This window comes from Phoca vitulina, unplaced genomic scaffold, assembly GCF_004348235.1.
Source record: "Phoca vitulina isolate PV1807 unplaced genomic scaffold, GSC_HSeal_1.0 scaffold27, whole genome shotgun sequence".
Classification (NCBI taxonomy): Eukaryota; Metazoa; Chordata; class Mammalia; order Carnivora; family Phocidae; genus Phoca; species Phoca vitulina.
The window spans coordinates 26,736,747-26,750,726 of NW_022589730.1; the positions used below are offsets into that span (position 1 = coordinate 26,736,747).

Consider the following 13,980-nt stretch of genomic DNA (forward strand, 5'->3'; position numbering starts at 1 on the left):
ATCTCTGTGTAAAGGAGAGAAAGATGGGCCCAGAGAGCACGGCAGTCTGGAGGGACTAGCCTTAAGGGGCCAGTCTCGATGGGGTCACCAAAGCACTCATTTTGATCTTTCTATTTTTCATGCCTGTCTGAATAAGAGCAAAAAAGTGTCAGGCTCCTGCCTTCATTCCCAATAGCTCCTGCTGCCACCACGATACCCTGTTAAGGTCTAAGAGGATCTTCCTGATAAAGCAAGAGGCTCTTCAATCATTACCTTGGCAAACAAGTACTGAACTTGTCCTCTGGGCCAGGCCTGCAAAGACCACTCCTAACCTCATAGTATCATGGTGAAGATCCTAGATGCTGCTTGAGAAGCACCCAGCACCCAACACGCACAATGTCGGGAACATGATCACTGTGACAAATAACTTGGGTTCTGAGTTCGAGGGCTTCTGGCTAGTGGGGACCGGGTGAGAATGCAGTGCTGCAGTCTCAGGAGAAGGGAAGGGCCAGCTGGGTTCAGAGGAGATGGTCAGCCTGGCATTTCCATGGCCAAGTGTGCAAACCTCTCCTGAGCCATCGAGACCTATGCTAGTCGTTGGGCACCTGGCAAGAGGGAATGGAGTAAGAAGCCAGAGGACGCTCCAGAGCACAGGTAAAGGTGGCCCCTCTTGCCACACAGGCTGCCTCTGGAGAAAGAACCAGTGAGGGCACCGTGCAGGGAAGAGCAGGCTGCCCCCTCCCCCTCCAGTGGAGACAGACGAACACTTCCTCTTTGGAACAAACCTCAGGCAAAAGGGCAAAATCCCAACCTGAAGAGCAAATCATGGAATCAGTGCGTGTCCTCCAAATGTCACTGCTCATGGCGCTCACGGCGTATGCTGGCTGTGCCCAATGTGGGGATGGACCTGAGGCTGTGCTCGCTGACCCACAGCACATGGCAGGCCCGGCATGGGCTCTCAGGGCACTGCTGAACGGTCTGCAGCCCTCGCTCCGCCAGACGTCTATCCCTGTTTCTCGGGGGAGGAAGCAGAGCCTGGCCAGGGTGGGGGGCCTGCCGAAGTTCGACGGCTGGTGGCAGGCCCGGGGAAGTGGCGTGCTGGATGACTCCAAAAGCCACCGTCCTGCCACCGCGTGCTGCTCAATTGCATGAGCTCAGGCTGGGGTTTGGTTGACAAATTGGGGAATTCAGGGGCTTTCAGTTGTGCTTTTGGTGCACACATGTTCTCTGTCAGAGACTGAACTCCTCTCTAGCACCGGACTGGACATGGCCAAGGACGCAGAGGGACAAGGCCCGACTCATGTTCTCCAGGCATTAGCAGTTGATTAGGGGAAGGGCTCTTTTCAGAGCCACAGGGCTTGGAGGGCGTCTTGCCCTGGGGAGAGTGAGGCAGGCCAAGGCTCAGGGCCCGCATCCCTCTCCTGGCAGGTGCTCTATGAGATGACAGTGTGGACGGGTGACGTGGTCGGCGGTGGTACTGACTCCAACATCTTCATGACCCTCTACGGCATCAATGGCAGCACAGAGGAAGTGAAGCTGGACAAAAAGAAGGCCAGGTATCCAGGGATGGCCTCCGCCCCTCGCCCCTCGCCCCTCTGCACATCCAGTCCCCCAGCCTCTAATCCCACCCTGCCTCAATCAGACTGCTTCCCTCACTCTCTCCCCTCATTCCTTAGGGCCTTCTAGCCTCCACAGCTTTATTCATGTGATTCCTCCCTCCTGGAATGCCCTTCATCCATTCTCTTCTGTCTCAGGACCTTTCTCTTCCAGGGGCCAGCTCAAATCTACCTCCTCCAGGAAGCCTTCCTTGATCACCTCAGCCCAGAGCACGCTCCTTCCTTCCTGCCTTCCTGCCTTCCTTCCTTCCCTCCCTTCTTCCCTGTATCCTTCCATCCTTCCATCCCTCCTTCCCTCCCTCCATCACTTAAAAATGTTTATTGTAAGGTCTGTATATTAGTTGATAGCATTGTATCCTTGTGAATCTCCTGCTTTCGTTCCCTGTACCATGGTGATGTAAGATGTTTACATTAGGGGAAGGTGAGTGAAGAGAACACAGAAACTCTGTTCTATTTTTGCAACTCTCCTACAAGTCTAAAATTATTGCAAAATAAAAAGCCAAAAGAATTTTTTTAATATTAAAAAAGGATTGAACCCCTAGTATGTGGTAGGCACTGTCTCAGACACAGGAGACCGAGTATAACCAGAAGATGCCCGAACCCACACAGCTCAACACCCGGGGAACTGCAGCAACAGCGTGAACACTGGAGTGACCTTACCGCGTGCCCGGCATTTCTCTAAGCCCACTGAGTGTATTGACGCAGCTCGTCCTCCCTGCGGCTCTATGAGGATCATTTTTATCATGCCTTTTTGATAAGAGAAAACTGAGACACAGCAAGGTGAAGTCATGCTGTCGAAGGTCACATGACCAGCAGGCTGTGGCACTGGGAGCTGCGGCTGGGGTCCCTAGTCTTATGTATGAGGTTCTACTGCCCCAGTGAGCGAGTGGGTGCTAGGCCCTTTCCCAAGGACAGCCTTTGGTGGGGGGGCAGGGAACAGAAGGAAACCAGAACAGGAGAGGATTGAGGGGCAGCCAAAAGTTGCACTCCCCAAACACCACCTCTTCAGTTGCTGAGTAGAGGCTCCTCTGAGCAGATGAGCAGAGCAAACTCTGGACCACTTTGGCAGCCCTGTTTTTCTGAGCCAGAGGCAAGGGGATGTGGATCAGAGGCTGACAGCCTCTCCCAAGGTGGCCCCTCAATGCAGGAGCCTTCCTGCATGTCAGCTGAGGTGTCTTGAGGGCACCTGGGGCAGCAGGAAAGATGTGGGTAGTGAGTCGTGGAGGGATGAAGGGCCACGGAGGGACTTTTGCTTTGGATGCGGGCCTTTTACCCTGAGAAAAGGAGGTCCATCCAGGTGTAATTGGGGGTCTAGCCTGTAATAAAGGGTGAGGGGACAGAGTCATCCACTCTTTAGTCTTCTAGAAGAAAAGCTTATTTCTTTCTCCCTTTTATACCTGCCCCACCAAAAAATCCCCATAAAATGGGAATACTTGGCTAAATTCAAAGGGTGAAAATTAAAGAGAAACACAAAGCAAAGAATTCTAAAGTTCCCTAGATCTGCAAAATTATACACCTGGTGAGGAATCAACTAGTTGAAAGATTGAGAGAATCTCAGTATGTGATATGAGCTCGACAAGGGAACTTGTGAACACCTCCTTCTAGTTTCCACAGGGCCAGGACAGGCAGGGCTTAAATTAGAACAAGAGGGATTTAGGGGAGACTTCTGGGAGAATGTTTTCACTTCTAATCATCATAAAATACACGAGTAAGTTATTAAAAAGGATTAGGCCTCTGTTCCACCACTGCCTCTAAGACAAGGAGTAGTTCTTGGTTTGCAGCGTTTTCAGTCCCAGCCCCCGCTGGCTGTGGCCTCTGTTTTTAAACATATGTCTTGTATACAAGGAAGCACAATTGCCATGCAGCGCTCTATCTTCAGTGCCACTTGCATTACCCCCAAGGGCTTATCAGCAGCATCATCTGGAATCAGTCGGCAGTCAAGCAATCAGCACTAAAGGTTGCATTATACATGTAGCCCTGTAGGAAGAGCAGTAAGACATCAAGATAGAGCACCTCTGAGATGATGAGGTCATTCAGCAGAAAAATAGTAATAGCAACAAAAGTAATGTTACCTTTGATTTGCCTGCCATTTACTAGTTATTGGTAGCATTACCTAATCTCAGGCCACTGCATTTAGTTTTGCAGATTGTGTATAGAAAAATGTAAATTGTACCATCTAGAGTTGAGCAGTGTACAACCTGCCCCACCATTCGTGGCAGCCCTGTCATTCCTAGAATCCCATCTGAAGCTTTGCAGGTATGGAATTCCTTTTACATTTTAAGTTGATGTCACATTCATTTGGTTCTCCTGACAGTTTTATGAGATTGCAGGGCCAGTATCATTTCCCCCAGACTAAGGATGAGGAAACCAAGTCCCAGAGAGAAGCTTGGACTGCTCTAGGTGGCTAGCAGAATGAGATTAGGACCCAGAGCCTGATTCAGGGTCATTGCTATCAGCCAAACACACTTCACCCAGTCTTTCAGGAACACATCTGGGGTGCAAGAGACAGACTATTGGGGAGTCACTGGGAGCCTCCCCTTCCCTCCTCACTGTAGCCAGCATCCTCACTTCATGCCCTTACTCTCTTCCCCCAGATTTGAGCGGGAGCAGAATGACACCTTCATCATGGAGATTCTGGACATTGCTCCATTCACCAAGATGCGGATCCGAATTGATGGCCTGGGCTGCCGGCCCGAGTGGTTCCTGGAGAGGGTAAAATGTCTTCCTTCCACCCATAGCCTAGCCCTTCCTCCTTCTCTTTTGGGTTGTCAGTGGACCTGGTTAAAGAGCAAATGTCACTTTAGAGGGTTATAACACGAACCAGACCTGTGTAATCCGGTGTGCCCTTTGGCGTGAATTAACCAGAGAATGTAGTTTTAGTTATTTGTGTCCAGCATGCACTGTCAGTATAATGTGGACAGAGACTTAGCGTGTACTTCTTGGAGGAGGTAAATTGGGAGGACTGAGAGAGAAACAGCAAGAACCAGGGCAGCAGAGGCTCTAATGTTGGGCACTTCAGGCAGGATGGCAGGGAGCTTTTGGTGCCCTGTGATCACACATTAGGTGGCTGCCTCTTTTTCCATCTTGGACTCTGTTTTCCCTGATTCAGTCCTCAAATCTCCCAGCCACCAAAGGCTATCTGTCCTGAGTCCCCTCAGGCTCCCACTCCCCTGTTCAGCCAGTAGCAGATTTTTCTTGAGCCAACAATATGGGTGCCCACACCAAGGACAACTTGGTTAACTTCAGGTATTTGTGGCTGATAGTGGTTTGGTTGGCCCGTTTTTCTGTCATTCATTCAACAAACTTTTTTTGTGCACAGTGACAGGTACCTTTCAGAAACATGTTTGGATGAATTTTCCATTTCCAAATCCCCAAACTAAGGGGCTTCAGACCCTATGCAAGACATACCGGGCAGGGTCTTTGTCCCAGAGAGTCTTAGTCAGAAGAATTCATCTTGGGTCTGGAATCGTGGGTCCTTGGGATTCAGCCAAGGGGGCTGCATTCGCAGGTGGACAGCTGGTGGAGGTGAGGGAAGGTGTTCCCACACTGGCTCCTCTCACCCAGATCCTCCTGAAGAACATGAATACTGGAGACCTGACCATGTTCTACTATGGAGACTGGCTGTCCCAGTGGAAGGGCAAGAAGACCCTCGTGTGTGAAATGTGTGCTGTCATTGATGGGGAGGAGATGATGGAGTGGACCTCCTACACTGTCTCAGTCAAGACCAGTGACATCCTGGGTGAGTCAGGGCATCCCTCCCATCTCCCAGTCCCACATCCCACTTCCCTTGCCCTTCCTCAAATTCTGGCTCAGGTCCTGGGCTCTGGTCAGGCTCTCACTTTTCTTTGGCTGACGTTCCAAATGTTAGTCAATGCAAGTCCTTTCCACCATGTGTCACTTTCTGTCCAGACAAAGTATTTCCTCCCAGTGACTGAATTGGCTCTGCCCCTCCTCCCTCAAGGAGGTCTGGGAAAACCTGATCGGGCACTATGGTCAGCACTTTTGGAAAACTGTGTGGGAGCATGACTCAGAGGCCCTCTGTCTTCCTGCTGCTGCCTCATACCCCTCACCTTTGTGCTGTGCATCTCAGATGCCCTTGGGTTCCTTCCCACATGTGTTTGGCAACCATCTTCTGTGTGCCAAATTTGGCCTAGAGTCTTAGGATGGAGAGATGACCCTGGGCGCTTGTGAGTCTGACATTCTAGTAGAACAATGACAGTGAAGCTCTGACAGAGGTCTGCACAGGAGCTGGGGAACCCAGAAGAGGGTGCTTTACCTAGCTGGGGATCAGGGGCAAGGGCCATGGAGGGCTTCCCAGAGGTGATACCAAAGTCTGGTGCAGAAAGACAAACAGAAGCCACTGAGGCAGATGGAACACCTGCTGAAGGGCTTTCCAAGCAAAAATGCTAGTGTGTGCAAAGGCCTGAGATTGAGAGGGAACACACCTCATCATGGAGGCATTGTCTCCTGCCTATCCTTCTCTATATCAAACCTGTTCTCCAGGAGCTGTTGTAAGGAATGTGACAAACTCATTTGTGCTGATTATAAATGACTAGTGAGAGATTAACTTGTTGGTTCTAATAGCTTACATTTTCAACAGAGAAGCATTTAGCCAAAGAAATTAGGCTTTCATGGTAGGATCTCAGGCGTAAGCGATGGGTCAGTATAGTGGGTAAATTTGTTGGCACCTCTCTTCTTCGTTTCTCCTAAAAGTGGAGCCTTCATGATTTTTGCTAAAAGTTCCAAGTGTCCACATGTTTTCCACCCCCAAATCCCCTCATGATGTGTTCTCAGAAAATAGTTGGTAAGTCCCTTGATAACTGTAGGGTGTGTGTGTGTCAGAAAAGCTTCATCGAGCTACCTTTTCCAGAACCATTTTCTTTTTAACTAGGTTCAATACCTCTATTTGGCTCAAGCAAATGATACAAAGCTCTAGTATAGACTGTCAACCAGGGGTAGATCTGGGGAACAAAGAACTTTCCTATTTCCTCCTGAACCCACGTTGTGCCGGAAAGAGCCTGAATTTCTAAACTGCAAAGCCAGTCTTCATGGCATACCTTTTAAGTATGGGTGTATTTCCCCAAAAATAAATGAGTTTTTGCACTAAACTACTCACACTTGCTAACCAGGACTCCAATTAGCCCAATAGCATTTATAAGGCACAGAGATAAGATGAAGGATAGAATTGGAGACCCAGGAGTCCCAGTAAACTAATCAGCCCTTTCCAGCCTCTCTGCTGGCCTCATCAAAGCTAAACTTCCCATCGGCACCACTGGTTCCTCCAAGGAAGCCAGGATGGAAACCAGAGCAAGTGGGCTGTGTGTTGGAGGAGCTAGCACCCAAAGCCCTTATTTTGTGCACCCCCTAGGAGCAGGCACCGATGCCAATGTGTTCATCATCATCTTCGGGGAGAATGGGGACAGCGGGACCCTGGCCCTGAAGCAGTCAGCCAACTGGAACAAGTTTGAGCGGAACAACACAGACACATTCAACTTCTCTGACATGCTGAGCCTGGGCCACCTCTGCAAGCTGAGGGTCTGGCATGACAACAAAGGTAGCTCCTGCTCAAGGTCAGGGTGGTGGGGATAACAGACCTCAGCTTTCCACCACCCCCCTGGCAGCATGTTGACCCTTCTACCCCAGGTGGCAGACAACTAAAAACTGTTGATTGCCACCATTTTGACACTTCCATCAGTTAGAAAATGTCCTGTGTTTCTAGACAAATTTTAGAATTCAAGCTTAGCTCCTAATTACACCATTGTCTTGTTCATTGCTCTTTCCCTAATGCCTATCACATTGCCTGTACTATAGTAAGGACTTAATATAGTTTTAATGGAATTTATTTATAGCCATGTTTCACTCTCTCAGATCCATTCCTGATTTTTTTTCATGCCTCAGTCACAGGAAACCCACATTTCTCTGGAATCAGACTTTTTCCCCATGCCTTAATACGTTCAAAAATTAAGCCCTGGCCATGAATCTCAGGGTCATGACTAGGTCCACTAATACCGGCTTCCCCACCTTGCCCCCAACACTGACTATGCACATATCTAGACCTCATTTTTTTTTATGCCTTTTTCTTCTATGCATAAACTTGACAGCCAATCATTTTGTGTCTCCTCACTGTCAAAAGTAAAGGGAAGCAGCTCAGCACCACGGACAGCTCCTTACAGGTCCAGCTGTATTGTGTGTTGCTACTACTGTGGTTTAGGTGGTATGCTCTTCAAAGAGCCTGATTCCTCCCTTGGATAACTCAAGACTATCTGATTGCCTTGGTCCCATAAGGGCTCCTGGCTAACCCCAGGGCACAGATGTTATCCTCTTTCCTTTGTAGGCAGAGAAGTGGACCTCCTCCCTTCCATTCAGACTTTGGATCTGAAAGCAGGGAAAGGAAGATGTCTGTCTGTATCCTCAGTGAACCCAGGTGGTGGGGATACTAGGGTCAGGAGAGGTACAAGGAAGTCCAGGTTCTGTGCCTAGCTTCCTCTTTATAGTAACTTTCTCCTCCATAGTTGGAAGCTTAAATGTTAATATAAACCAAGGCAGCTAAATATGTCCTTAAGCTCTCTCTCTCTGCCACATTTTTTCATATTTAGTTTAAAAATATTCAAGCTACATTATGCTTCCCTTGCATAGCAATTTATGAGGACAAAAATATTTCATTTGAGAGCCTTCCACAAAAAAAGTTGTGATGCCACATAAGTTAAGTTACAAACGTTTAGTTAACTTAATAGCATGGCAGTCATCTCCTTTCCTTGAATCTACCTTTCCCTCTTTTTTGTTTATCCAGTAACTTTTTATAAAAAATTGTAAGGATGCACAAAAGTGAGGAAAACGGTATAATGAACCTCCATATACCCATCACATAGATTCAACATTCATGATTTGTCATATCTGCTTTCCTCTTTTCACTTTTTCTTTTTCTTTCTTAATTTCTTTTTGTTGCTAGATGGTATAAAATCTAACCCTAACTTCATATTATTTCATTCCCAAACATATTTAGTATGTTTCCCTTTTTAAAATGGACATTTTTAAGTGAAACACAATGCCACTATCACACTTAACAATGATTTCCTTGTGTCATCCAATTTCTACTCCATATGCAAATTTCCTTAATGTAAAAAAATGCCTGTGTACTTTTGGGTTTGCTTGAATCTGGATGCAAACAAGGTCCACACTCTACATTTAGCTGCCATCTCCCTTCATTATCTTCAAATGCAGAGCATGCCTACTCCCTTTGTTTTGTCATGCCATTGGCTTGTGGAAAGGATTGGGCCCAATGATCTATAGAATGTCTGCATTCTGGACCTGTCTGTCTGCTTATCATAGTGTCTTTGCCTCTTGATTCCCCGTATTTCCTACAATCTGGAAGTCAGCTCTAAAGGCATGCTTGGATTCAGGTTCAACTTTCTTTGGCAAGAATACTCTATAGGTGACCTCAGGACTTCTTTAAAATGGAACCAGGTACTTCCCATTACCTCACAGCCATCCTACTCTTCTTGATGCTCACGCTGAATAGTGGATCCAGGAACTGTCAGTACGGTTACCCCGTCCCCCCCACCCAGTAACTGTTCATCTAATGGCTTCATCCAGTGATGATCAATTAGGATTACAAATGGCAATTATCTAATTGTCCTTTCTTATCCACTTATTAGCTACAATTCTTTTGTTAAAAAAATGCTCCCATGATTACCATGAAATATAGTCCAGAGAAGAAAATAAGGGTAAATGATTTATTCTTCCCTTTAATTCCAATTACCTGTATAGCTTTTCTAATACTAAACAAATTATAACATATTGTGTTTATTTTCTAATTCATCTTGCTCTCTTGCTTTCTCTGATGAAAACTCTGGGGAAATGAAAAACCTTTTTTTAAGATTTTATTTATTTACTGAAAGATTTTATTTATTTAAGAGAGAGTCAGAGAGGGAGAAAGAGAACTATCAGGGGGAGGAGCAGAGGGAGAGAGAAAGGAAGAAACAGACTCCCAGCTGAGCAGGGAACCAGACGCAAAGCTCGATCCTGAGACTCTAGGATCATGACCTGAGCCGAAGGCAGATGCTTAACTGAGTCACCCAGCTGCCCCATGAAGAATCTTTTTACCACAAAATTTGATCTATGATTTAAAGAGTTCAGTATGATATATGTGGAAGGATAATAACTATAGCATCAAGTATAGGAGTAAAAATCTGGAGAACAACTATCTGTCCACAAGGTAGTGTGTGCATAGATAATTTCTAGTGTCTGCATGGAAAGGAAACCCATACAACTATGAAAGAGGATGGGGCAGATATGTTCTGATATGGATTGGCTGTGAGTGAAAAGGTATGATGTCCAGCAGTGTGGGGTTACTATCTTTGTGTAAAAAAGATAAAGTATAACTTTAAAAGAGGAGACTTTGTGGGCACCTGGGTGGCTCAGTCGGTTAAGCATCTGCCTTCAGCTCAAGTCATGATCCCAGTGTCCTGGGATCAAGTCCCGCATCTGAGCAAAGAGCCTGCTTCTCCCTCTTCCTCTTGCCCCTTCCCCTGCTCATGCATTCTCTTGCACAAGCAGTCTCTTTCTCTCTCGCTCAAATAAATAAATTTTTAAAAAGAGGAGACTTTGTAAAGAAACAGACTCTCTAATTGTAGGTCTCAGATGGTTCCCTGTTGGTCCACAGGGTTATGCAGGGTCTCCACCATCAGGCTAGTGCTGGCCACACTGTTAACCAACCTGTAACTGTGGCTTTGTCTTCACCAGTAAAAGCCAACCATGTGACATCAGCCTGCCCAGAGCTGCCTGTTTACAGCTACATGTCTGATAGATTCTTAGTAGAGTTAGTTGTGGTAGGATCCCTGTCAATCACATTGAACATTTCCAAAACAAGGCAACTAAATAAGCAATGAGAAAAGAGCTGAGGACTAGTTTCTTTCATCTTAAAGGAGTTGGGGTTAGCCTGCTATTTACCATGGAAGGAGGGTTTTTGTTTGTTTGTTTTTCAGAACTTCTACTTAAAGAGAATTGGGGATTGGTGAGACAATGCCATGCTTTCTGAGGACAGGGGAAAGGGGGAAAGGTGGGAAGAGAAGCAACCAAGCATCAGGACAACCCAGGCTAGACACATTCTTTCTCTCTGGTTGTCTTCACCCCTACATTATAGCACTGAATTGTCTGTGGATAAAGTTAAAGCCACCCCGAATCCACACTGCCCCTCAGCTCACTGTCACCACCCTGCCTGGAGTTCAGGGAGTAATTCAGGAGTGAAATCTACTTGGGGTGAGAAGCAGGGTGAATAGTGTGTTCGGCAACAGAAATGATCTCGTGATGACCCACCTCTCCAATTAATATCATCCCTCTCCACTAACACTCATACACACACTCTTACACATTTATAATTCCCATTGATTCCCATTGATCATTTTGTCATGATGTCATAGCAAGACCATCATCCTGGAGTCAGGAGAGATCATTAAGCCAGTGATTCTCAAGGTGTGGCTCTGGGACCAATAGCATCAGCATGACCTAGGAACTAGTTAGAGATGGAAATTCTTGGACCTCGCTATGAACCGACTCAATCAGAATCTCCAGGAGGGGGTGCCCAGGTGATTACAGTGCAGGTCCTAGTTCTCAGCCTTGCTATTCATTGAAATCACTGGGCAGCTATAAAGACCATTGATGCCTAGCTCCTACTTCAGAGATTCTATTATAGTTGATTTGGGTAAGGTCTGGATAGCAGAAACCATCTCTCTTTCTCACACACGTGCACATGCACACACACACACACACACACACACACACACACACACACCTTCCAAGAGGCCCAACATTTTGGCTTCTCTTTCTCTGCCTTCCTTTTTACTTGCCTCTCCCTTTCTCTGCTCCACTCTGGAAGCCTGTAAGGACTGCTCCGATAGGTCTCCTGTGCATCATTTCCAGACTGAACACACCAGGGATTATTAAGCAGTTGAATCAGTTTCATGATATTATCAGGGACCATCTCAGAAAGCAGCCAATTTATAATCTTACAGAACTGGTCCCAGTGTGGAAAAGTAAAAATATTATTGAGATTTTTTTAAGTTTGTTGATAAAATTACTCACCACTGTTTAACTCAACAGAAGTGTTTTAAATTTTAACATAATTGTTTTAGCACTCATGGGTTTCTACTTCAGTAAAGATCTGTGTTTAAAAAAGTATATGAAGTGGGGCGCCTGGGTGGCTCAGTTGTTAAGCATCTGCCTTCGGCTCAGGTCATGATCCCAGGGTCCTGGGATCAAGCCCCACATCGAGCCCTGCATCGGGCTTCCTGCTCAGCGGGAAACCTGCTCTCCCTCTCCCACTCGCCCTGCTTGTGTTCCCTCTCTCACTGTGTCTCTGTCAAATAAATAAAATCTTTAAAAAATAAAAAATAAAAATAAATTAAAAGCTATAATTAAGTGCTTTTTAAACCCAGAATTAAGCTATCCTAGGACTGCCAGTATGTATCCCCTGCCCGGGAGCCTCCACATCTACCCCCCACACCCCCAGAAGTCCAAGGGACTAGAAGTGTGTGTCCATCTTTGTGTGTCTTTGTGCTTCTAAGACCCTTGAGACCAGCAGTAGGATCTACGGGTATTGCTGAGGGCAGTGTCCAATCCTAGAGAATGGCTTTTTGGTGGGGACATGGGACCACCCCCACACACCCAGGTGACATGGGAGGGCAAGACATGAGAGTTGGGCATATACATGCCTTCTTTGCGAGGTTGCCTTGTGGACAATTTATGAGCAGCTGGCACCATCACCATAACCTGTCACACAACCGGATGGGTGCTTTGGCATTCAGAGTTCTCAGGGACTTTGAAGGGTGGAGAGTAACTGAATCAGTGTGTGGTACAAATAATATGCAGCTGCCCCAGCAAATGCACAGAGATTTATACTTGATAGCTGTGATTTGGGGGGAGCACTTCTGAGGGAAGCCCTGCCAGTTACAACAGAAATAGCTGTATGTTCAATATTAGGCCAAGACCTTTCAAGTTTAACATATACCCTGAAGAAATAGCAGCTTCGAATCCCTTCTATGACTGCCAAAGAGCCAAGGTCCTCAAAGTCGTAACATATACATCCAGCATTCATGGAGCAGATACTACATGACAGTCAATATGCCAGGCATTAGGGAAACAAAAACAAGTAAGACCAGGCCCCTGCCCCCAAAAGCTCATGGTCAGGGGAGGAGACACATGTAAACAATGATGACACTGGGTGGTCAGGGTGTGGTCAAGGCAGTTGCAGGGATGCCAGATACAGGTCTACTGGGCAATCAGGGGATGCTAGGGAAGGCTTCCCGGAGGAGGTGATGCCTGAACTGATTCTGGAAGGATAATGGGCATGAGTCAGGTGCATACTAGTGTCAGGAAGTAATAGGATTCATCCTTCAGCTGTGTGAACTCCCAAAAAGTCAGTGGCCCCCATTGTGAATCTGATGGAAGCTATGAGCCCTCTCCCTGGTGAAATGTGTAATTACAGCACAATTTCTCCGGGCCCTTAGACTGCTTCATTCCCATACACAGATCCTCTAAGGGCTCATGAACCCCAAGCTAAGGATTTTGCAAAGAGAATTACATGCCCAGGACTAGAGAAGCCCTCAGAGACCATCCAGCCCACCTCCTCATTTCATCAACAAGGAAAGCCAGGCCCACAGAGGACAGAGAATTCGTGTGGGGCTGCGCGGCCAGTGGGCTGGGGGCAGCAGAAAGCTGAAAGGGGGGCAGCACGTTCAGCTCCCGGTCCCCACCGTGTCTTTCCCACAGGGATCTTTCCTGGCTGGCACCTGAGCTACATCGACGTGAAGGACAACTCGCGTGATGAGACCTTCCGCTTCCAGTGTGACTGCTGGCTCTCCAGGGGGGAGGGAGACAGGCAGACGCTCCGTGACTTTGCCTGTGCCAACAACGAGATCCGTGAGGAGCTGGAGGAGACCAGTACGTGGGGGGCAGGTGTGACTCGTGGGCTGAGTCTTCAGACTTAAATGAGAGGAGGCTCAGGAGGGGGTGGGGAACGGCATTGGTAAGTCTGAAGTAGAGACTGTTATAGCTGGAGGGGAATCAGATGTCCACTGAAGGAAAGAATTTTGGGAAGGTACATAAATAAACACCCTAAATATTACTTGGTGAACTTGGAACAGCCAAGACACTGGTCCTCGATCTTGGCCCCAGTCACAGGGACTAATTAGGCAACAGGAAAACCACAGGGGACAAGTTCACCCTGCCCTGAGGGCTGGGCTGGGCACTTTGGTGGGCAGCTCTGTCTCTGGTTTATTTTTATATCACGGGCTCCATACAACTGGTGCCTGTGGCAAGAGCTGACAAATCAAGACTTCTGGAAACAGAATGTGTAGTGGAGTCAGCATCTCCAGCAGCCACTTTCTTT

General features: G+C 47.2%; 1 protein-coding gene across 1 annotated transcript in view; it reads left to right on the forward strand.

Annotated features, from left to right (window-relative positions):
• The window catches only part of LOXHD1 (lipoxygenase homology domains 1), a 150,127-nt gene that overhangs the window by 122,386 nt on the left and 13,761 nt on the right, over nucleotides 1-13,980 (forward strand). The window contains exons 34-38 of the mRNA XM_032422728.1: nucleotides 1,408-1,535; nucleotides 4,190-4,307; nucleotides 5,160-5,334; nucleotides 6,964-7,149; nucleotides 13,362-13,532. Of these exons, the coding sequence (XP_032278619.1) occupies nucleotides 1,408-1,535; nucleotides 4,190-4,307; nucleotides 5,160-5,334; nucleotides 6,964-7,149; nucleotides 13,362-13,532 (778 nt within the window). The remainder of the gene's footprint in view (nucleotides 1-1,407; nucleotides 1,536-4,189; nucleotides 4,308-5,159; nucleotides 5,335-6,963; nucleotides 7,150-13,361; nucleotides 13,533-13,980) is intronic.